Source organism: Liolophura sinensis, chromosome 6 (genome assembly GCF_032854445.1).
Source record: "Liolophura sinensis isolate JHLJ2023 chromosome 6, CUHK_Ljap_v2, whole genome shotgun sequence".
Lineage (NCBI taxonomy): Eukaryota > Metazoa > Mollusca > Polyplacophora > Chitonida > Chitonidae > Liolophura > Liolophura sinensis.
In genome coordinates this window covers 57,786,737-57,812,606 of record NC_088300.1, presented here as the reverse complement: position 1 = coordinate 57,812,606, position 25,870 = coordinate 57,786,737, and the positions used below count along the sequence as shown (strand labels likewise).

Below are 25,870 nucleotides of genomic sequence, written 5' to 3'. Positions count from 1 at the left end.
CAATATTAAATCGGTTGGAAGCAAACATAAACCAAGTTTACATACATGTACCTGCCTGGTGTTTATGAGCCAGAAATCTACAGCTTTATCTTGATCGTTCGTGTAATGATGTATAAAACAATGTACTCTGAACTTCAGCTCGAACCAGCATTTATTTATTTTCATAACCTGTGTCATTTTTGCTTCTCAGCCCTCTAAATCTAGGAAGCGTTGTCTTGAGACTGTCCCTCCTTGTTTCTGTCTCTCTGTCTTGTGTGTCTGGACCAGAGGTCAGATTTTGACTCCGCTGTCAAACAAAACTTTCTCGTGCTTCTTAAGTGGTGTGCAGAGAATATAACATATGGGCACCATTCAGTTGTAGATTGATCATTTGATAAAGATTAATCTCCATCAAGGGAAAGGTAAAGACAATTATGGAATGGTGTTCATTACATGTGAAAAACTCTTCTTTTTTCTGCAGGCTACACCTAATGTCCTTGCATCAAAATATATCACAACAGCAACACTAGGTGTTACATGTGCTTCTTTAACAGTTTGTAGCTTACTTTTGAACGTAGAACTTCTCTAAAACTATGTTGGCAATTTTTATCAAAATGAGTAACATCCAATTCCATGGGTCCAAAAAGGTGCTGAGGGAGATATTTATAAAAATTTGCAAGATTGGTCTGGAAAGAACGGTGTATTTCACCGTCGCTTGTACCATGACTCCACAGTACTTTTCTATGAGTGATGTTTTTCCTGAAGATAAACCTTACCATTATAATACAAGCAAATTGCTTCACTCTCATTCTATCAAGTGGCGTATTGTTAAAGGCATTCTGCAAATCAACAGCATTTTTTTTTTGTATATGCATGTATTATAAACATACCTATTGTTTTTTTACATTGTAATGCACAGTGTACATGTAACCATCATTTACCTGTACATGTGTATGTGCTGTATGCTGGAAATACAATTCTTTCTCCTAAAACCACTTTATCATACATTTATACAGGTGAAGTTATTTTACAAGTTGCATTTAAGTGATACTTTGTATCTTGATTCGCGACACAAAGCTAGCTGAACACACTTTCAAACTTCAACATGAAGATGTCCAATAAGGGTTAGAATACAGACTTCAATCAAAGCCAATGGTGGCCAATAGAAAGATGGCGTGTAGATACAGCCATGTGTGGCACGATAAAAGGTTTATCTCTGTAAGCATCAACACCATCTGGTTCCAGTCTGAAGCATGTTTGAAACAGCTCTGTATATCATCATAAATTTAAGCAGATGTCATCGTATACATGACAACAATGAGAAGCACATGAACATTTGATTTCAGCTACCCATTAATGTATAACCCAAAGGTTATCTTTATCATAACTGAATACATACATAGGTAATACTGCCGCATGTTCACTCGTTTATATGGCAGATTGCATTATTTTAATGTATATGATGGGTAATATATTCATGCATTTGAATATGCTAACACATTGTGTTTATTTTATCTGAGTGGGTATGGCACAGTGATGGCTGAACAACATAAAGCAAAAATATTTTTCGAGTGAGGGTGGGAGGGTGTCACGAGATTCAAAATGTCTAGGGAGTTTTCATATTTGTTATTTATTATAATTAATAAATAGCAAATATATTGTAATACTAGTATGTCATACACACATTGTCCTTTCTTTTTTTAATGTGTACATCTGTCATTGCAGTGATCAAATGATGTAAAGAAGCTACATGTAAATGGTCTTAAAGTATACAGATTGCTGTGTTTTTGGAGGGCAGGGAGGGGGTGTTTACCATTACTTGAGAATTTTTCACCTGTGCCATGCCATTGATGGGAGGAATCTGGGGTGACTAGACCACTGTCCTTCTGGGTACGTGAACAGTAACTGACAAGCCTTCTGACATCTATAACTGCAGCCTGGAATTGAGCCATCTTGGTCATTGGGCATTGTTCAATCCAGGGGACCTCAATTGCTTGGATGGATGAAGTGCTCTGGCTGGCTGCAACAATTCAACCCATGACCAGTGAAGTCATGTATTCAAATCCACCTCTTGCTGGCTCAGTTTCAGCTTTAAGCCAAGAGGTTTTTTCGCTACCTGGCAAAGTTTAGTCAAGCACTCCACCACCCTTAAAGTTGACTGCTGTCATACACATGCACATGTGATTGCAAAATTCTTTAAAGTTCAACTCCTGTCAGTCAATCAATCACTTCACAGTCAGAAATTTCAGCTACCACCTTTGCATACATGTACTTTTATGATCTTCAATATGCCATTTTTTCATTAAAATAGGTTCAGTATAAATGGACTCTGGCTTTCTGGATGTATCTTCAGTCTTATCATATCATTTGAGAACATAGGTGATGGTCAGTTGACAAAATTGGGCTATTTAGCCACTCAGCTATATAATTGGTCTGGTCAGACAAAATTTTTAACATCTTTTAACCTAAGAGCAAAAATAGAGTGAGTGAGTGAGTGCTTGGGGTTTAACGTGCAAAAATAGAAGTTCTTAGTCTATGCCAGTTATAAGACAGTGGTGGTTGAGAAGGTAATGCACAGATGTGGGTAGGTGAGAGAAGAGTGTTATGTTTGTGTGCTGTTTGTATTATTACATATATTATTAACAGAACTAAACAGCACGGGTATCTTGGTCAACTGATATTTAAGCAGTTTTTTTATTTTTTTATTTTTTCACATTTGTTATGAAATACCAGTGTTGATCAGTCAAGTAGTTCTTTATTCATTTGTGTGTGAATGTGTCAGATAAAATTGTACAGAAACATCTGCTGTATGCAAAGAAGATTGTCTTAACATTCTTGATACATGAAACTGGCATTACCCATGCCCATGCTGGTATACAGTTATGTTTATGTTTCCACTCGCTTATTAGATTTCTATTTATTGTTTATACACTTCTTACTTTGGCTGAATTTGAACTCTTACATTTTTCATATCTCTTCCATGTGAAATATAATTTTATCTACCTGTCCAAAAGTTTCTCCACCTGTACACATCAGATAAAGCGGAAAGAAATTTCAGAAATTTCACAAATAATGTTCTGAAATGCACTTGTGACAAAAGACCAGGAACATGGGTTTTGCACCAAAAAAAAACCTGTCGTGGACAGGTGCACACCTTATTATTTAGACCCCTGTTCTTATGATGTTAATTAGTGGAATATGAATGACAATGTCATTAAGACAGATGGGAATCAGAATGCTGTGTACATACTTATCTATATGCAGATTATCTACTGTAACTAATAGAGGACAGATGACATGGCCTAAATACTTGTATTACTACAGATTTATGAGCCTGGAAAAAAAATTAAGAAAAGATAATGACTTACTGTGGAAAACATCCTCTCTAGGCATGCCAGATATCTAAGCATATATTTTATCAATTTCTGACCTAGTTCATCCATTTCTTTTTAGCACTGTTTTGAAAAACTTGCAAAGGTGACCCCCAGAGGAATTTATGACTTTGTGTTGATCAAATATTTCTGACCTTTTAAACTCTCACCACTTCTAGGACCATAATCTTAAGAGATATCTGTTTAAATAACGTGTAGCTGAATAAAGCACAAAACCTTGACAGCCAGACCCCTAGATTTGTGTACCTGAGTACTTATGGTTAAGCTGTATGTAAATTTGCAAAATGTGTACCTGTGCACAAGTTATGGACAGACATTGAATTTTTTATCTACATGTGGAAATCACTTGATTTGTCCGGTACCTGGGAAAGGGCAGTAGTTTACTTGGGTGCTTCTGATTTCTTCAACCATTTTAAGTGGAAAGTTTCTGAGAACAGCTTAAAAGATCAAACAGATAAATAAAACATGTTTTACATTTTTATAATATTATTACATGCTTAGAACATATATGTTTGTAAGTCAAGCATTCAAACTCTTTAGTCTCATATGAAACCGTGTAACATGTAACAGTATCTGATTGGAGGCTCTTCAGAGCCTGAAGGGTTCAGAGATGTAGGGCAACAGAGATCTGGCAAAAACCTAGTGGCCTAAGTGAATGATGTGATGGGAGGAGGCGTGAAGCAAGTCAACGTTTAACTTATACTGAGCTGTAGCCTTTTTCCCATTATTGAACTGATTTAGATGGTTTTTCCTGAAGTAAAAAAATGGCTAATTGCTAATGCCTTTTCACAATGTCTTGCAAGGAAGTACAAGCTCTATTTGCTGAATAGGTTAAATCATTTGGAACAGAAATTTTTCATTGAAAATATCAGCTGTTGATTGTGTACACAGTCGTATGTACATGCATTTTGCAATATATTTTTTTTGTCCAGCGACATTTCCTTGTATGGATTAGTTAGTATCTCCTCTCTGTGTCACGTTGTTGCTACCAGTGGATTTATTCCAAACCAAAATGGTATTCATGAATAATTTGTGAGGGAGCCGGGATGATATCTATAAGTACTACATGTACTCTGCCTAGGATGACTAGAGGATTTCATGTTAAAGTACACATGCAGTGTAATTATGTAATTTGTCAGAGTGGTGAAGCTGAGTGGGCCATGGCCTTAGGTCAGCTTCACCCTGATTCCCACCCCTCCACCTCCATTCTCCACATCTCTCCATGCACTAGGCTATGGGGCTGGGCAAACCTTTCAGCACACCCTAGTCCAGTTGGACAATGCCAGGATGGAGCTGGAATAAATATCTCTGGCCCATGTGTCAATCAATACTGATAGATGAGAGGGTTTGTAGGATGCCTGATTTCTGACCAGGTTCCACACACTCTCTGTAATAAGAGTGTACCAGCTGAGATGTCAGTAGTTACATGTAGCACAGTCGCATAGGGGGTAGTAGTTGGAATTGTGTATGCACACAGTTTACTGCTTCACTGACTTTCGTTCTATTCCCAGAGCTTGGACTAACACACAGTGCTCAGGCCCAATACCCCTGAGGTCAAAATTAGTCATGTTAGCCTAAGAAAAACAAGGGACACTTTGTCAAATTTCTACATGGTTGTATTCCAGCTGCAGTTTAGAACTTTCATTCTCATCAGGGATGAAAACTCGTAACTGCAGTTTTAATACAATGATGTGGAAATGTGAGAAGGTTTCCTTACTTTTTTCTTATACCCATTCTCCACATCAGAAAAATCAGCTTCTTTCTTAGATATATATACACACATGTATTTGTGCATTTGATTTTATTTGATTGAGGTTTGATGGATACTCAAGAAAAATAGAGAAAAACGTACCTGACAAACCTCCAGAATGAGGCCCCGTCCAAACCAACAGGAGCTGGATTATAATCCTGTGTATTTGTTTGCTACCTGTGTTCTTGTTTTTTTAAATTCTTTGAAGCATTACATGTATGTCAGTATACATCTGCTATTATACAGCTTCAGGTTAAGCAACATAATGACATAAGTTTACAAGTACAAGTACATGTACATTTTTAAGAGATTAAAAAAGCGGACATTCTCTAAGGATACATGAAACACTTTCTTTTTATTTCTTAAAACAGGATATATGATGTTCATTTGAGGGCATCATTTCTGGCTGTTGAGCAATATGTTAACATATACCTCAAAAATGGAAATTTTTTTGGTCATGTCTTTCTTCATTTCTTTAAATCCATACGCTTAGTTTTATACATGCACATGTACTACCTTTTCATGTATTCTTTAATAAAGCTTGGTGCATAGTGGGAACTGTGTTTTAACCTTTGGACTTCTATCAAGTGCTGACATGATAACACTAGCTAGCACAGTTTCAGCATCATTAATGGGCAGGCTTCATTGCTTATATGCACTCCTGTGTAGAATCTATGTACATGTGTGTCACATGTTTCCACACCATGAACACAATGCTGACAGCTTACTCCACACTTAACTGTCAAGCAGTGGTTGAAATCATTTTTTTTGTACTATATGTCTCAGTGGCATGTAACCTTTTCACCTGACCAAAAGTTTCTACACCTCAACACATCTGCATCTTTAAAAGAAGATCCCAAACACTGAGCTTTCCAAACTGCAGACAGTTTGATGTCCCGTGAATCCACTCTGATCGTTAATACGCCAAAAACAGAAGAAAAACGGCAGAATTTGGTCATCAAACATCAGAAAATTTACTCTGCTGTGATCGAGCCACCGTTGATTTTGTGATGTCGGTACATTCACTGCAGGCATCTGAGGCTCCTCTATGTGGACAACACAGACAGCAGGAAACATCACTATACTTCTACAGATAATTTTGAGATTATTCCATGCCCACGTGAGGCATGCGACTGCAGTAACACAATGCAGAATACTGTAAAGTTACATGGCCTATAAATTGCACAGATTTACAAAATGTGGACCAGTCCTCGTCAAAAACTCCCTTCAATTTCCTTGGACTCCATCATAGCATCATAGTCTTGTGCTAATTCAGCCATAACTTCTAATTCACTCCCAGAATGCAGAAGTTGTTTAGCTACATGTACTTGCTTGTTTGAAACAGCAGGCTGTGACACAAACTGTAGGGAGCCTCAAGCCTTTGCCCTACAATGGCCACGTGGCTACAGATTTTAAACTGGCATTTCTATGTGTTGTTGATTGCTATTTCCATTCACTATAATTCAGACCTTATTTATTTCTGCCAGTGATACTTTTTTAAAACATAAAAGCGTACCTTGATTTTTAGTTGTGTCAGTGAAACTCACAGTTGGCTGGCCCAACTGCATGGGTCTTTGTGTCACAGCCAGTTTCGCTCAACTTGGCTGTAAAAATTTAGTCCGTTAACTGCAAAACCGTGCCAGATTCTCCACAGGTACTAGCATAATTCTGTGGATGTCCAATTCGTGTCAGGCAAACCAGACCAGAGCACATTTGTGTCATTCTTGTGGCCGATATGTGAGCAAAAATTAGTCATCGTTTCGACCAGTTGCTATGCCCTATACACGTTTTCCCGGATCTAATAGGGCTACAACTCCGGTAGCCTATCTTTCAAAATATTTGTAGTAAAACTTATATTACTTTCAGGGTGCTAATTGAGAGGTGTACATGTAGGATTAATTATAGCTTAAGTCACATGATAGCTTCTGGAAAACCACACGGCGAGTAGGCCTAATGCATGGATTCGGCTATGCCTTGCAAGGCTTTCAGTGCATAATCCTGGCAGGTATTCACATCATGATGTCACCCTGCCAGGGCTCCCCGGTTAACAAGATAGTCAGAAGGTCCAACTTTAATAGTTTTTTTTTTTTTTTTTAATGGAACTAGTTTTACATAATAGTTTTTTAAATGCAGTTTACGGACTAACATAGCACAAATATTGTGTTTACTGAACATTTAGTGTGAAAATAAACTTGTTGGGGTTCTCCTTCAACAAATACTAAACTGCAGATTGAAATGATAAAGTTACCTCAATACATTTTACTCAAAAGACTCACACTTTGAAAAAATTCGTAAAGTGAGAGCAATTGTTGCAAGAACAAATCATATGGAGTAAGAAAAAAAATTGTGTTCAGCGAAATACGTTTTTATGAATTGAAGATTAAAAATGCCTTTGTATAGGTAGAATTTGTCCTTTTACTAATGTATGCAATACACAAAAGGTATAAATGTAAAATTTTGCCTGACTTTCAACACTCAGAATTTTTAAAAAAATTTTGTTTTCTTTAAAAATCATTGCCAGAATAAAGTATATCAAATAAAAATAAAGCTCACCAAACTGCTTTTTCTATTAGTCTTGAGTGAAAAGTGCCTTTATATGAGCGTACTTGGCTACCTGCAAAAGTACAGTCCAACCTATTATGTCATGTTGGTGACACTGAATGTTGAACTAAAGCCTCAGTCCCAGTAAGCAGAGTACATACGTCGCAGATGTCACCGTGCGAATATCAGTGCAGAATGAATAAATGATTTTGGCTTAACCCCACAACGGCAATGTTTCAGCCATATTGTGGTGATATCAGTGGAGACGCTGTGGATTTAAACTGTGCCTAGTTATGAAATTTTAATGTGCTTGTTTTTGAAACAAAAATAGTTCAAGAATTTACACAATTAATGAGGTAAAACGCACCTTCCACAAATAAAAAGTAGCTTCTGTTGTCGCCTGTTTCTTAGGAAAATGACCCACCTAGGTCAGGTGGACACTATATAATGCTGATACCTGCATAGCAGATCAACAGGCTGTAGAATAAGTGTTATGAATAAAAGTGTAATACTTAAACTTGTTTTAAAGTGATGGTAATTGTCATATGACTGAAATATTAAGTACGACGTAAAACTTGAAGCATACATACATACACATGTATATGTACCTACAAATGCACTGAAGTTCTGAACAATCTTTGAAATCAAATACATTATGCTGGTAAAATGATTTCTAGGAGTGCATGCACTTCAAACAAATAAGTGCAAGAACTTTGTACAGCTGTTCATGGGTTCCAGCCCATGTCTAGAAAAAAAATTCATTTCTGATCCCAAACATTTAAAGTGACATTGTGACTGTACATTGAAAAAATTTTGTAAAATCCAACTCATAAAAAATATGCTTTCAGAGAGATTTAAAGTCAGTGAGGGAAAAGGGTTTTGTAACAAAGCGATCATATTTTTGTTCATTTTCAGTTTGGAAGCCCAAGAATTTCGGTACCAAAACATTTTCTGGATCTTAAGTTTGTTCTTGATATTGCCCTGCATGTATTTTGATCTAGCTAGGTGTTCTGGGTATAGTATTATTTGAGGGTGGTTTTGCACCTGTAGAGCTCCTGTCATCAAGCAGGTCAACCTACCCTAGTTTATCCAGGTATCATAATCATGTTTGCAAGGGTCATTGACTTTCACATACTGAGGATTGTTTATGAGACGCCAAACAAGTTTTTTTTTTGAAAGAAATCTTGTGACTGAGAATGTGCATGCATGAAATCTGCTGACAGGCAGCCAGGCTTATCTTAACTCTACAGATCCAAGATCATCTGCTATCATTTTTGCTAATTTGTCAGGATTACAGCAAATTCTTCCAGATGCCCCAACACCATGAATTACGGTGATTGGCTTAGTGGTGGGGCTCTATAAATTACAAAATGCCAGAGGCTGCCATATTTTATTAAGGCAGCCATGATCTAAATGCATCAGATTGCAGTTGGAAAAGGAAAGTACAGTTGTATGTACAATATTCATGTATCCACCCATCCATCCAAAAATGGTGACACGAAGAAGATAAAAGCTATACTGGTTGAGACAGATTTTTCAGATTTGCTGTCCAGGTTTATGTTTTTTATTTATATTTACATTTATTGTTTTAAGAGCGATTGTAGGATTCCAGTAACAATGATATTTTGTGAGAATACTGCTTTTGGGATCAAGTGTAGGACTGGCTATTAGATCATGTAACTAAATCAGGAAAAACTATGTGGGCGTACATGTAATTAATGAATGATGCTGAAAGGTTGTTGCTTTTTTGGGGAATGGTTTCATAACATGCGGTTTATATTATATACTGATAAAATATCAATGTGGGCATTTGCTAAAATACATGTACAGTCAGAGCCAAATGACACATAATCTTCTACAGAGGGTAGGAATGATCATGTACATTTATTATAAAAAGAAATGAGTTCCTCATTTTTCATCAAAGCAGTGGTCTATTGTACATGCACTACAGGTAAACTGTTTACTTCACCTTCATATATTAGCTTCTGTTTTCTGTAAGCAACTTTTAGTCATAACATATGTTGATTTCATAGAGAGAACAGTTACAGTGTTAAATATTTGTGTTTCATAAAAAAGTACCTTTTGCTTGTTGGTCAACCAAGCATAAACTCAATTATAGGGGATGATCCAATCAGTTCAAAAGATGATATTGCATTGCAAATCATGATTGCTTCATATATCTGGTGTGTCTTTTAAATCAATATACGTGTACTCATTAGCTGTGAGTCGCATCTAATAACATTGACACATCTGTCCATTTAGAGAACAGGCTTTAAGACTGATTAATGGTCCCCACAAGGAAGACCAGAAAGACAGTGGTAAATTACCACGGAATTCACCATTACCTAAATGAGCGTGTATACATGTATATTGTAGGGCTTTATACATGTATAAATGCTGTTGAACTGTCCATTATGTTCATTACTAAGCTGTTCAGGACTCCAGAGAACAGTAAGTGTACACTGTAATAAACTATCCATGACTTCAGAGAGCTGTATTATGTTCATTACTAAGCTGTCCATGACTCCAGAGAACAGTAAATGTACACTGTAATAAACTATCCATGACTTCAGAGAACTGTGTTATGTTCACTACTAAGCTGTCCATGACTCCAGAGAACAGTAAATGTACACTGTAATAAACTATCCATGACTTCAGAGAACTGTGCTATGTTCACTACTAAGCTGTTCAGGACTCCAGAGAACAGTAAATGTACACTGTAATAAACTATCCATGACTTCAGAGAGCTGTATTATGTTCATTACTAAGCTGTCCATGACTCCAGAGAACAGTAAATGTACACTGTAATAAACTATCCATGACTTCAGAGAACTGTGTTATGTTCACTACTAAGCTGTTCAGGACTCCAGAGAACAGTAAATGTACACTGTAATAAACTATCCATGACTTCAGAGAACTGTGTTATGTTCACTACTAAGCTGTCCATGACTCCAGAGAACAGTAAATGTACACTGTAATAAACTATCCATGACTTCAGAGAGCTGTATTATGTTCATTACTAAGCTGTCCATGACTCCAGAGAACAGTAAATGTACACTAATAAACTATCCATGACTTCAGAGAACTGTGCTATGTTCACTACTAAGCTGTTCAGGACTCCAGAGAACAGTAAATGTACACTGTAATAAACTATCCATGACTTCAGAGAACTGTGCTATGTTCACTACTAAGCTGTCCATGACTCCAGAGAACAGTAAATGTACACTGTAATAAACTGTCCATGACTTCAGAGAACAGTATTATGTTCATGCCCAAGCTGTCCATAACTTCAGAGAACAGTAAATATACACTGTAATAAACTGTCCATGACTTCAGAGAAAAGAATTATGTTCATTTCCAAGCTGTCCATGATATCAGAGAACAGGAAATGTACATTGTAATAAACTGGCCATGACTCCAGAGAAGAGTAAATGTACACTAATAAACTGTCCATGACTCCATAGAGGAGTAAATGTACACTGTAATAAACTGTCCATGACTTCAGAGAACAGTGTTATGTTCATTTCAAAGCTGTCCATTACTCCAGAGAACAGTAAATGTACACTGTTAAACTGTTCATGACTTCAGAAAACGGTATTATGTTCATTTCCAAGCTGTCCTTGACTTCAGAGAACAGTAAATGTACACTTTTAAATTGTCCATAACTTTAAAGAACAGCAATGTATGTGTACAACCAGGCCATTTAGAACTTTCAGGAATGTTTTGAAGCCATAATTCTGTATGGAGTTTTTTTGTCCCAAGTTTGTCTGACCAAGCCAGCATAGTATTTTCTGCAAAACCATCCATTACTATGCCTAAATGATGTTTAAGAGTTGCCTTTTTCCATGTGGAAGTGTCGATGAAGAGTTTGTGCAGTGGAGCCATAAATACGAACTGTTTCAGTGACTGTGACACAGGCTTTCAAATTTCAGACTTTGAATTCCTATATAACAGGACATCAGCAGAGCCCAGGAGACCAAACTTCTTTCCACATGTTAAATACCAATTGTGTTATTGTTGACGTCATCATGATTCTCCGAGGCACTAGATCAGTTTTACTTTGACATCAAGCGCCAGGCGAATAGACCAGTGGAATTCCGGGCACCACTCTCACTTAAGAATGATTGTGTCATGCAGATATTCTCTCTTTTCTGATTAGAGAAAGGTTTGGCACATGTAATTGCTGCACCATACTAGCATTAATAGGCTGGCCAAAATTTTAGGCTAGAAAACTGTGCATACATGTATCTAGTAAAAGACATGAAATCCATGACAAAGAAAAGTGATTTTCTGCTGCACGTATACACAGCGTGTGCATCTATAGGCACTAGTCACATGTACATGTAGTGTTATTCTTGGGCAGCCCAGTTGATTGGTAGCCTACACTCCTGTGCCCTTAGTGATAACCTAATCTACCACTGGCCTGATTTTGAGGGAAGTGCAAGGCCAGTACACCAGGTTTATTCAGTATGGTTCCATAATGGCCTCATCCCCAGTGTTTATCACTGAATATAGAGTTGGGCTAGCAGTACATGTAGTGCAGACTGCAAACCCTGAACTTCTCCCTGGTACTCCCTGGCACAGGCAGAGGGCTGTCTGGAATACAGCTGCATTGTGTAAGAGGGGCGTGCTGATTGCCTGTTTACCCTCACCACTTGGAAATCAAATCTTCCCCTACCACTGGCCACAGACTAACCTATACGTTATTTACATTTGCATGTACTTCTGTCTGTGTAGAGGAATAGACATACATGTATGTGGAGAAGCGCTGGTTCAACTTTTTGGCATGCACATGTGCAGAAATAAAACTGTTTTAGGATTTCTCTGTCCTGGGGCATGTGTGGGTATTTGAGGTACTCACAATGCTTGTGGGTGGGGCAGGATTCCATCATGTACACGTATGTTGGAGCAAAGGAATTGCGAAGTGTCACAGTGTACATGATGTCGGAGAATGTGCTAATTATATGGATTTCTTGTACCAAGCATAAATAAAACATATAGGGATTTTTTTTTTTTGCCACTTGCTTCATAGAGTGCATGGCTTAGTGGGTTGCATTATAATTCAAGCTGCATGTTCAATAAAACAAGTACTGTTTGCAATCAGTTCTTATTGCCATATAACTTTGTTTCGGCTCTGTTTGTGTAAGGTTATGCAACTCCACTTATACATGTGTATATCTCACAAAGGAGAAATTATTACTGATACAACAAGCGCAGTTCACATGAAACCCTCACCAAATGCTTGCATCCCATAGCCCGAAGAGAAGTACATGTAAGCAGAAGCTCATCTGATTCTCACCAAAACAGCAGTACACCACATGTTGTTTGTGCCTTTTCACTTTGGGAAGATCTAAAGAAGCCCACATGGTGAATATGGTACATGTAGCATTCTCGCTTACGTAACTACATGTATTTCTGCCGCATTATGAAATCTGCAAGTGTAGAACAATATTTACGACAATTTTAGTTATGATTAATTTAAAGAGTAGCACTGCTGCCTATTGAGACAATAGATGCGTATTGATTTAAGAGATATTCATGAATGATGTAATTGTTTAGGCACTCATTTATTTAATGGAAAAGATAGCCCCCCCCCCAAAAAAAATGGATGCATTGTATCAAAAAAGTGGCAATAAACTTCATAAAAAGTATTATTCTACATGTAAAATGTACTAGCTACAAATTATTTTTGTAAGCTTGATCAAGGTGTTCAGAGCTCATGGAATTCCGCAAATTGAAACACTGCTGGGAGAGTGATATGATTAGTGCTCTCTAAATATCAGCCAGTCAAGACGACTTAGTCTCCATTGCTTTGGGTATGAAATGACCTACCATTTGCACATCTCTTTCTCATATCGTGATGTGTGCAACTGAATTTTTATCCTGCGCTTTTGCCAGGAAGTTAACCAAAAATTAATTTGGATTTGTCTGCATGTCTGTGCATCTATGACGCTTTTGGGGTTAGCACGCCAGCACGGCGAAATGACCCATGATCCTCCCACTAATGCGGCTGCTGTGAGTTCAAGTCCAGCACATGCTGGCTTCCTCTCCGGCCGTACGTGCTAAGGTCTTCAGTGACCTGCGGATGGTCATGGGTTTCCCCTGGGCTCTGCCTGGTTTCCTCCCATCATCGTATAAGTGAAATATTCTTGGGTACAGCGTAAAACACCAATCAAATAAATAAAATGACACCTTTGGTTTCTAGGGAATAACTTCATCCAGATCAAGTTTGAAAACCAGAGATGTCCTTACATAAGTTTTATTTATTTAATAATTACCATGATTCTCATTTGTCATTGGCTTCTGTGCAGTGGCTTCTGTATACATTGTCCGATTTTCTCAAAAAGAAAAATTGTACAGTTTCATTATGTGTGACATACACCACTAGCAGAAGATCACAGTGTGAATTAGCATGGATTAGGTTGCCTGATAAATTTCTCAGTTTAAGATACATGAAGTTACTTGTAGTAATGTTCTACTACCTTACATGTGTTTTGTAGTGCATATACTTGTACATCAGTCTGTTACCCAGTGCTCTCGTAAGTAACATGATAATTACCGGTACCACTCGTGTGTTCCTGTTTGTAGGGAAGCCTGAAAAGTGGAGTGAAGATCCTCACGGTACACGATTTAGGATGCAACCGTAAGTCTTTCAAAGTCATTTCATCATATTAATTAAAATATGTATGCCTGTATCTGTATTGATTCTAATGTATACTTTGCAAATTTATAGATAGGGAATCATACAAATGTCATTATTATGTTGATAGATATATCAACATAATATGTGGTATATGGATAATATGTATTGAAAATTGCATGAGGTGTTGTTGCTTTACACAGACAGGAATGTATGCATATTATGTGACCTGGAAAAAATAAAGATCAGCTTTGAAAGAAAAAAGATGGTGAATCCATGTGTGTGCTATGAAATTTGTAGATGGCAGACACACGAATACATATATTTAAAAAAACAAGAAATAAAGTTTAAAAAATCACTACTTTTTGTCCTGCCATAGAAGGTTAAAATTGTGTATTTACGTATCAGTGGAGTTTTCTCATGTGCTTTCAGACACGATGTGGGCACGGTTTGTCAATCATCCAGATGTGGCAGAGATCACAAAGAGAGTCGCCTGGATCCATGTGGACATCCCAGGCCAGGAGGATAATGCTGAAGATCTCAAACCCGAGTATTGCTTCTTTTTCAGTTACCTCCCCTTACTTTCAGTCAGATAAGGAACTGTGCTCAAGTCTAAAGTACAACATAATAGAGTATATGTAGCATGGAGCAGTCCTTTTGGAAAAATAGTGGAAGCACAGTGTGCTGATCAAAGTGTAAATAATCGTGTACTCCTTTCTCCAGTCACTCATTTCATGATCTTCTCCCATGGTTTAGTTTTTTAGCAGTGTGCTTTTGTCATCTATATTTTAATCACATAACATCAGCATTATTAAAAAGAAAGCTACTGTTGGTTCATTGTTTAAGGTGGAAGGAAGGCTTTATTTGAGTAGCTTGAATTTCCACTTCATGTACCCTTTCTTGATTCAGGTTTTTTTTTTTTTTTTTTGTAAATTTCTTTTCAGTTATAAATTTCCGTCAATGAAGAGTCTTGGTGAAGACTTAGTGTGTGTGCTGGACCAGCTAGAGTGAGTTAATTCCCTTATTCATTCAAAACTATGCTTTTGATTAATACAGTTTATATATGCATAGTGAAATACTGTGATATAAATGCAAGCAGTGACCAAGATTTTTTTGCTGACTTAAGTCAAGAATTGTACTAAATAATAATCATAATAGTTGAGATCTAGCATCAGGTATGCTGAAATAATGATAAAAAGCATGAAGTTTCTCTCTTTGCTAGCCGAAGCCTTCACTGTCACTTAATAAAGTTGCTAAATAAAAAATTTACATGGGAGAAAGTCAGCAAAGTTGCTATGATTGAATGATGCCATCCTCATGATTGTTTTTTGTTTTTGCTCTTCAGTATCACTCAGGTGGTGTGTCTGGGTGAGGGAGCAGGAGCCAATATTGTCTGTAGATTCGCGGTAGGTTCACTTTAATTTATAACATTTTTATGTTAACTCATTTCAACTTTTGGTGTTCTGATACTATACATTATGAGAGTCAGGAAGTTTTCTGAAAGTGGGCCTAGCCTGTGATTTCTTTTTGAAGAAAAAAAAAAGAAGAAAGTTGAAAGACCTTTTTAAAACCAGTTTTTCTTTTGGAGGTGGGTTGGGTTATTTTGTGGGAGGGAAGGGGAATAACTTTTTTGGAGTGAATCATCTTTGTTGTGTGAGTTCAAATTTTGAAATTTTGTATCAGATTTGATAATATTGTTATTGTTACCAGACAACCTGGTTGCTGAAGTGAGCTGATGTGTATGTTACAGATGGCACAGCCAAACCGTGTGATGGGAGTGTGCCTTATCCACTGTACTGGAACCACTGCGGGCTTCATGGAGTCTCTCAAGGATAAGGTGAGCATTATGACAGTCATACCGTTACTGTTGTTTCTGCTGTAATCTTTGTGATATCGGCTATATTTAGACTGGGGGTAGACAGATAGCAATTAAACTTCTTTTAAAATTCCTAATACCGAGTGATACGAGGTGCACCTGTACACGGCTCTTCATGTTGAGACAGGTTGGAGAACCCTATCACATCTTAGGTAACACATTTGACATGTCTGAGTTTGAAATGAGAATGGGTGCAGAAGTATGTGTGACTGTCATGTCTGTGGACAGTGGACTGGTTCATGTTCATGTTCATGTGTAATATGTATATTAGCACCTACGAATGTGTCAAGTAAATTACATAGCTTTGTAAGATGTTAAAAGTATTGCATTCCTGCAAAGTAGTGATAAAATGTGATGCGAAATGTGAGAATTTTGTTTGTTTTCATTCCATTGGCTTATGAAGTTTTTATACAGGAGATTTTGTTCTCAAAACGTCTGTAAATCCCTTTAAATGCTATATAGTCAAACCACTTTTACTTTTATATTTCCTATACGGGTTCATACTGGGATGAACTACTATAAATGTTCAACTCTTTTTGACCTCTGAAGCACTTTTTTCAATGGATTTTATGCACACAATTACTTTGAAAATGAGACCAAAAATAGTTTCTTTGTGTCTCGAAAGATGTGAGCTTCACAAAACTGTGCAGATTATTTCTCTAAACCCAATAGATCTCTCAAAATTTTTCAAAATATTGCTCACAGTGGTGGTTGAAAAGGTTGAAGAGTTGTGTAGTTCCCTATAAAGAACAGGGCTGTTGCAATCAAATTTCTGGTGTCCGTGGCAATGGATTGGACATATCAAATTTCAGTGACTTGATTGCATTGAGGGTGGAGGGCAGTGTTGAGTAATTGTGGCATATTAAGGCTAGAATTTTCGGCTAAACACAACATGAAAAATGGTAGTCATTGTACTTCACACAGGATTGGGGTTTTGATCAAATTTCTTTCTTCCATGGCAACAGATTGAAACTAGCCAATGAACACAATGCTAATCCTAGGGTTTTACACAGAGATTCCAAGTTTACAAGCTCATGTGGGTATAGGTAATTTCAGTTTAAATTAGGACTGATTTGATCAGATTTTTGGTTTCTGAAGAAACAAACTGAAAATTGTTACAATTCTGGAATTTCACACTTTTCACAAAGTGTCACAAAGCTTTAAAATCTGGCAGTGTGATTGGGTGTGTCACACACTTCTTGTTGTTGTCGTGTATGTTGTAAATGTAATGTTATATAATTCCTGTTTACTTGGCCAAGCCTTTACAGGTTTCACATTTGTCTTCAGGTCATCAACTGGAAGCTTGATCACATCGGGATGAATCCTACAGCGGAGACCTACCTGGTCCTCCATAGGTTTGGCTCTGTAAGTTTTGACACGTGGTGATCTGTCCAGCAGTAAGGGAAACAATTTCACATGATAATATACTGAAGACATTTTGTATCTTATTTCTGCATTATACGGAAACCTACATGTCAAGTGTGTTTGCAAATTGCACAGAGTATTTTATAACAGCTTATGAAACCAGGAAAGTAAAACTAAAAAAAAGTTAATTGCATATTTGTATATAAGGGAAAACTTGCAAGAGTGATTGGTCTAGCCTGGACAAAGACAATCTCAGTCACCTTAATAGCTCTTTCCTAATGTGGAGTTATCAGTTGTTTTGTTCATGATGGGAATAGCTAACTTCTTCATTTTTGCCAAAAATCAACCCAAGGTAGAAAGGTATTTAGGAATTTAGTTTAGGAATTAATTTTTGCATTAAGTGTATGAGAATCATTTCTACCCACTTAACTGATTCTACAATCAGGCTTTAATACAAAATTCAAAAAAGTGTAAAATTCAAAAGCATGTGAACATGGGTGTATTTGATTTAATATTTTCTTAAAATTTTAGGTAAAAATCCAGTATATATTATAAAGGATTGTCACAATATGCCAGATGAGTGTCGGGCTCATGAAAAAAAAAACCTTTTATCTTCTTTTTTTTTTTCAGAATAGTGACAGTCCCTTGATATGGGACATTTTATGTCAATTATTTCTTGTTCACAAAAGTTCAAATGAAGATGCTGTGATGTTGCATATCTTTTCTCCTCAGTTGATTGAGATTCAACATTGCCATATAATGGGTAATGATTTTGGGGGTGGGGCTGAGATTTTTGTGATAAAAAGCTGTTTAAAACAGTAGACACATCACGCAGTATATAATGTTAATAAACATAGATTATTAAATATATGTGCTTTGAACCAAGATTATTTTATGACGAGTGTGTCAACAGATTAATTTTCAGGTACCACATGATGTGAATACTTCATTGTTCAATATTCAACACATTTTTTAAAGGAAAAACACTCTTAATTTCCTATTAAACTAAACAGGTATTTGTTACATTAAAATTGAATTAGAAGTCACTACATTAGCTCTTGGGCGATAAGAATATAATTATGTTTAAATGTGTGGAATGGCTGTTTTAACATAAGTAATATACTAGCACATTGTAGCAACTGAAGTGCAGAGGTATTATATGGTACATGTAAACCAATTATTCAGACACAAATAAAGTTCTGCATTTCTTCTGGAAATTCCTGTTTACAAACACCTGAAATTTGGTAAATCAATGTAGGCCATTTACACGTAATGCATTTGAACTTTTCTGTACCGAAGTATTGATTAAGTCATGCATTTCTAATTACAACCCTGGTGAAATGATGTCAAGTGGTAATTGGGGACAAATTTTCAATACTTTTCTCTCCAAACTATGCACTTAACATTTGGAATGAACACTACACTGCTCGTAACTCTCACTGTGTTGGCAGCACCAAACTGTGCACAACACCCTAGAATTTATATGTATGTACAGTGATGCCCTCTCTCTGTCTCTCTCTTCAACAGGTCAGAATGTATGCATCTTGTTGTTGTTGTTGTAATGAATTCAAAAAGCTTTGATTATTGTATAAACCTGCATGTGTCTAGTATCTGCATATGAATATTTTTTTATGTGTGTACAAGTAGTTTGCACTTGGTAGGTGGATTTTGCTTAGATCTATTGCCCAGTAGTAACAAAGGTTAATTGTACTTAATATTTATTGTAGTTTTTTAAAAAGAGAAAACCATTGTATCCATGCCCATGCTTTGAATAGCAAGAGTAAAGTGCTGGTATGTTCCACATATGATTGGCGAGCTGCAGTGTACAGTGTGTTCAGCAAATGACATGGTGTACATGTATGTTTTTATTTGATGCTTTGCCTTTCTTGCCAATGTGTTGAATCTCTCCTGTACATGTATGTCAAAATAACTAATTGTTGTTTTCTTCCATATTCTGTTCATGTCGCTGACTTGTAAAGAGTACGACTGAGGTAAAGTACTGACTGCTGTGGGCCCCACTGACTGACACATTTAGCTTTGTACTAATGCTTTTTAATGCTATTTACTTGTCCCTCTAGTCTTGAACAAGTCTCTAGCTTGGTGTGCAGAATGCAGATTTTTAGTCACCATTTTAGCTATTGTTTACACCTTACTTTTTCTACAGTCACCACAGTAGAGTGTACTCCTTTATTCAGCACCATTTTTTTACACCAGAATTATTTAGCCTGTATAAAAAGAACATGTATCTACATCCATATTCATTCATGCATATTTTCTTTGTAGGCTTTCAGTTGTGTACTTATAGTGAATACTGACTTAAATACCAGGTCTCTTTCAAGTATGTTTATACAACAGTCCTAGGCCCACTCTCACAAAACATCATAAAACAATTTTTCGTAACTTCTCTTGCAACTAAAGAACTTGACCTTGTGGCTCTATATCCTGCGGCCAATGTAATTTACACAACAGTTATGAAAAATATGCCTCACAAGGTTTATGATTGAGTCCCCTGTACCTCAATACACCTAGGCATTTGTGTGATTCAATCTCTGGGAAATGGACGGAGTTCAAATTAAGCTGTCGATACTTCTCTTCAGAGAAATATAGATCGTATTATTCATGAAGTTACGGAATAAGGATCACCAAAGCCTTGTTATCAAAGGTGGACTGCTCAACAACATTGTTTATAATTCTGTTTTGCTTAATTAGTTTTTAATGATTTAATATACCACAGGGTGATAGATTAATGATTTCGCCATAAAGTGCTACAGTGAGGCATATTGAGCACAGAAAGAACACCTAAATATCCTAAATATACGCATGTAGAAATGCATTTTTAGCTCAGTATAGGTGGTCAAATATTCGTTTGGGTTTGAAACTCTGGTGCATTTTCCCAACAATGTATCATCCCTCATTCCAAGGAAAGTACATTGTATGTCTTTCTGAGAAAAACTTTCAGAAGCAGGTGAAATGAGCAACCTAGTCATGTTTGAAATTTTGGTGAAATACAGTTCATCCAGTTGTATAGAAAATAATGTCATTCCCCATTTAGTGTGCTTATATCATGTGGATAGTTGAGGTTGTTCTTCCTATGTGTGAGGTTTGTTCAATCGTCTCTAAGCACCACTTCTATGGCAGGCACACTGAAATATAATCTGATTTTATTTTGAAATATGTATGGTAAAAAGTCAGACGTTATTTGTTCAGCATTATTTCACCCATTCAGACCCCTAAGCTTCTTTCAGTGGCCGGAGAAAGAGATTTGTTTGTGATACTTTGAAACAAATGTTTGTCTCCTGGACTAGAGGTACTGAAGGCAGATGTGGCATTTATGTGAGATATCCATAGCATAACAAATTAATTAGTTACAACTTTGTGAATTTATGGATGGCTTTAATATACTCTTTCTATTATCTGAAATTTACTCATTTCAGCTTTATAAGATATTTGTACATAACCTACCTGTATGCATGAGAGCGTATAAAGGGATGGTGTGGTGGATATACAGGAAATGTACTCCACTGTATACCTCATGTTTCTTTTTGTCTGATTTAAATTACATGTTATCATCGTCATACCTGTTTGGAGCTTTCTTGTGTCTAACTTGTATATAAACCCGTAGCCCTGTGGAGCTTTCTTGTATCTAATTGAAACATGAGCTCTTTTCCACATGTGAATCTTATCACATATTGTTTTGTAAGAATTCGAAGATTCATTTACCTCAGTAGTTACATGTGTACATGTGCACGTGTGTTCGAGATCATGAACATAAGGGCACTTCTCATATGACACAGCCGAGGTGAAAGATGACACGGGGAGGTATAGGGAAAGGAACAGCATTGGATGATATTCAATGAAGTTTACGGCTGATTATAATGAGAAATTTATAGAAAGTTAAAGGAGAAGAAAACTTAAAAACATGAATCAGCATAAATCGCTGAGTCCATGGCGTCCTCCATCTTCAACACCCTGTAATTTATACCTCTCAGCCAAAGAGAGTGGTCAAAACTGCCAGCTTGTTCGTGTAAACTCTGAACCTATGTCCAACATTCTGGCTTCCCGATCGTCAAGCGGAAAACGAACTGTACTTCTGGGAAGAAGAGTTCTACTGGAATTGTACGAACTGCACTTCGGCGGTTTCCGACAGCAATTCTCCTCTTAACACAGAAGATTTCAGGACTAGTTCTGAGGCAAAATGGAGTCGCCCACATTGGATTTTGGCGATGACTTAATAATTTTTTAACTTGAGGTACATATTAGAATATTTTTTATGGCATGCGCCTGCGAGGAAATACATACTCTTTGTAATGGTATTTTATTGATATTTAAATTTTCTTCTCCTTTAAACAACCATCTGCACAGCATACATAAATTGTGAACATCAACAAGGCCTCGTTTTGGACTTGTGAGGCCGTCCAGTAGTTTTGTATTAACTCCCATGTTATTTAGACAATGTTTTCACCGCCATGTGTAAGCAAGTAAGGGCGTTGGTGCGAGTAAAACGGTTAATGCCCGGATGTCTGTGATCTCGAATAGTCCTAGGGGAAGCTCTTGTTTCCTGATATGCTAAGCCACAATCGGAATGAATCTTCTTATTCTGGTCATTCTGTTCATGCTGCTTATCTTATAAAGACTGCAACTAATTTCAGACCTACAGTATGTAATATGCACTTGTATACCCCAGAATTCACTTAGAAAAAAAATAAAACTCCGGAAGAACATTTCTTCATGTGAATGTACATGTGGTTAGTCTGTGATTAGGCATGTTGAAGAAAATTCTTCTGCAAAAAAATTTTTTTTTTTTCTTTGAAGTGTTCCCTGATTAATATTTTACTAATAAGCCTTCGACAAGCAATTCAGATGTATTGTATTGTATGTTTGTTGTAAGTAAATGCCCTTTTTTTTTTTTAAATATAATGCTTTTAATGTTCTGTCAGTTGTAAATAAATGACTGTGATAATTTGGCTGGGCATGCCCATGTACAAACATCCAAAAGCTGTAACTCTGTGCATCAATAATATTAATTGATCATTGTGTATTTTGATGTCAAGATTGATGAGTGTGTAGAACGATTTACATGTTGCTATCTCTTTCTCTCTTCCATGTTGTTATACATTTTATTTCTTTAATCCTTGTCGTACATGTTCTGAATTTACAGCATGTAGCAGATTTACTGATGTACCATAAATCTTCAGCCTTTTCTACCTCTAAAGCACTTTTTTCAGTGGAATTCATGCATGCAATATATTATGAAAATGCCGTAAGTGGGAAGGTCTGTCTGCAACCTGCAGATGGTCGTGAGTTTACCCCGGGCTCTGCCCAGTTTCCTCCCACCATAATGCTGGCTGCCGTCGCGTACAAGTGAAAGATTCTTGAGTACGGTGTAAAATACCATTCAATCAAATGAAAATGAGACTAAAATTATTCTTTTGTATCACTAAAGGTTCAAGCTTCATAAGGGTGTTCAAATTATTTCTCCAAACCCCATAGTTCTCTCGGAATTTGTCAGAATATTGGCTGCAGAGGTGGTTGAGAAGGTTGAAGAAGTAGAGTACTCCTGATTCCTGGCCTGCCGAGACATAAAATACAAAAACTTTATTACATGTTTAAACCATCACACAACAAGAAGTAATAAACAATTTTGACGCCCATAGTATTAAAAGAGATGCACAACATTTCTTTTTGCTTTGTTAACTGTATATTTTTGGTAATATCTTTTTGTTTTCTTTTTGAAAGTTTGAAAGCGCCCAGAATAAGGAACAGCTAAATAAGGTGATCGAGTCATTCCAACAGTCCCTTAGGTCCAAAATCAATGCCAAGAACCTGCGACGCTTTGTGGAAAGTTTTCTCAAGTGAGCAATTCTGGGAATTCATCATAATTGTGTCAGCCCCATTCCAGAAGAATTACATGTAACATTGTCATTTAATGTTGAAATGGGTAATTTTTGACCCACTACCAGCAGTTCTTGTAGCCAGCCTTTGGTCATAGTGAACTTAGTCCTTAACAAAGAGCCACTCATTCAGTAGGCCTTCAACTTCACTGAGAACCATAATAGTTTTTGTCTTAGCCCTTGTTTTCTTTTGAAGGAGATACATGTAAAAGTACCCAAGTCTGACTTTCTAAATAATTTGTGTTCATTATTTGCAGTACAAGATTATGTTTACCTTGTGGTATGTAGGTAAGGAATGCTAAGTGATATCTGCACAATAAAGAGTACATGGAGGAGTATATTACCGAGGCCATGTAGCTGTGTATGTCTTACCTGGGACTGATGTAATAGAGGAATAGGCAGTGAGACGAAATCACATTATTTCACGGCCTCGGTGAGACGTCTCGTGAACCTGACAGTGCGTGGCAAGGTGAATGAGATGAGAATAACTTGGATATATGTCCATTGCCTAGCGAACGCGAGAACAAGTTTGTCTGACACGTGCGTGGGTGCATATTACACACTGAGTGCAGGACTAAACCGGCTCATTTACATGATAATGGGGAGGCAGTCAGGATTCATGAGTCATGTCTCCGTTACTCAAGTGCAGGTGTTGCCTTTCCCTCTGTTATATTAGTCCCAGGTCTCAGATTTCCTCTTAATGGCTACTTCTAGGTGTAATTTTTACGTTTTCCTCATTTTTATTTTCCTAACTTTCAGCCGGACCAATATCACAGACAGTGTTGGGAAATTACAGTAAGTAGAGTAGAGCTGAATCTAACTTTGAGTTAGAGTAGGAGGAGGCACAGCTTGCCTGATCATCCAGGCACAATCATCCAGGCACACATTGCCCGATCATCCAGGCACAATCATCCAGGCACACATTGCCCGATCATCCCGGCACAGCTTGCCCGATCATCCAGACACAATCATCCAGGCACACATTGCCCGATCATCCAGGCACAATCATCCAGGCACACATTGCCCAATCGCTCGGCACAACTTGCCCGATCATCCAGAGATAAGGCCGGACACACCCTGTGTGCTCTGAATGATACTAGCCATGGTCACACAGCCTTTTATGTACTGTGCACAATACCCTGGAGGACATAGCCTTATCAGCGTACAACAGGAACCCACTCTGGGCATCTTACTTTTGAATAAACTGTGTTAACTCCAGATCTTTCACACAACAAAGATATAACAAGGTCATTTTTGAGCATTTGGGCATTTTAATCACGTTGAAATAGGCTGTATGGTACAGCAATACTGAACAGCTTTAAAAATTCTGAAGCTACTTGAACACACAGGAGAAAATTAACAAAATCTTTTCCTTAAGATTATTTCAAAAGGGCTCTTTATGATGAAATGAACGGAAAATCTAAGTAATGACATCAAATTGAGCTTAATCTTCATGGGTAACTGTATTGACTGACATATAGTCGGGAGATCTGGGATCTAACCCGGGTTGGGTCATACCAAAGACACTTTAAAATGGTACTCATTCTTGACTCATTTGGTGCTTAGCACTGAAAAGTTAAAACAAGAGAAAAAGTATATACATACCATACATACCGCTTCCAGGTGAAAAGGTTTATACACACACACACACACACACACACACACACACACCCCTCCAAAAGGCCACAATTTTGTCACAACAGAATTTGAACTTGATCTGCGTGTTGGGACACTTTGAACCCCGAGTGGTGCCGCCCTCTATGGTCATATTTTCATGTTGTAAGAAAATAGAGCTTTTTCCATGTACATGAGTGCTTGAAAATTTTTAGAAGAAATTTAATCCATGTGATTTCAGCTCATTTTTTTATTAAAAAAGAATGCTTTTCTTTATGGTATACTTTCATATGTGGATTCCCATTTAGTTCTGTAAGTAACTAATGTTACTCTGTAAAGGCCATACTCCTATTGTGTAAGTAATATGATATAGACGGTATGACCATCTCTGTCTTGGAATAACACATGCATATCTGTGTTGTAACAGGTGCCCTGCCCTGCTGGTGACAGGCTCCAAGGCCTCCTTTAACCACACGGTCCACACCTTTCATCAGGCCATGCTGCACAAACTGGACAAGAAGAAGGTGGAGCTGTTAGAAGTGGAGGGAAGTGGCTAATGTCTTGGAGGAGAAGGTTAGTGTGTCTGTATGATCAGGGTAACTGATCACAGTAGTTTCTCAGTAGTGAAGACTGGCACAGAGCCTACGTGCCTGTTCATGTGGCCTGTTGAGAGTGACCAATTTATATTGCTACAGGAACTAGCTAATATGCACATCCACTTGCAGGTTTCTACTAAAGATCTGGGGGCACTTCCAAAGAGCAACTTTGAGTTGCTTATGCTTTGCAAACAAATGTTTTTTCAATCTCAGGCATTTGAATTGT

General features: G+C 37.2%; 1 protein-coding gene across 1 annotated transcript in view; it reads left to right on the top strand.

The window, feature by feature from the left end:
• Window positions 1–25,870, top strand: part of LOC135469323 (uncharacterized protein ZK1073.1-like) — a 39,027-nt gene that overhangs the window by 8,955 nt on the left and 4,202 nt on the right. Inside the window, 11 exon segments of the mRNA XM_064747944.1 lie at window positions 14,251–14,305; window positions 14,735–14,852; window positions 15,247–15,309; window positions 15,648–15,708; window positions 16,053–16,139; window positions 17,466–17,543; window positions 19,523–19,534; window positions 23,280–23,395; window positions 24,194–24,229; window positions 25,476–25,596; window positions 25,598–25,621. Coding sequence (XP_064604014.1) covers window positions 14,251–14,305; window positions 14,735–14,852; window positions 15,247–15,309; window positions 15,648–15,708; window positions 16,053–16,139; window positions 17,466–17,543; window positions 19,523–19,534; window positions 23,280–23,395; window positions 24,194–24,229; window positions 25,476–25,596; window positions 25,598–25,621 — 771 coding nt within the window.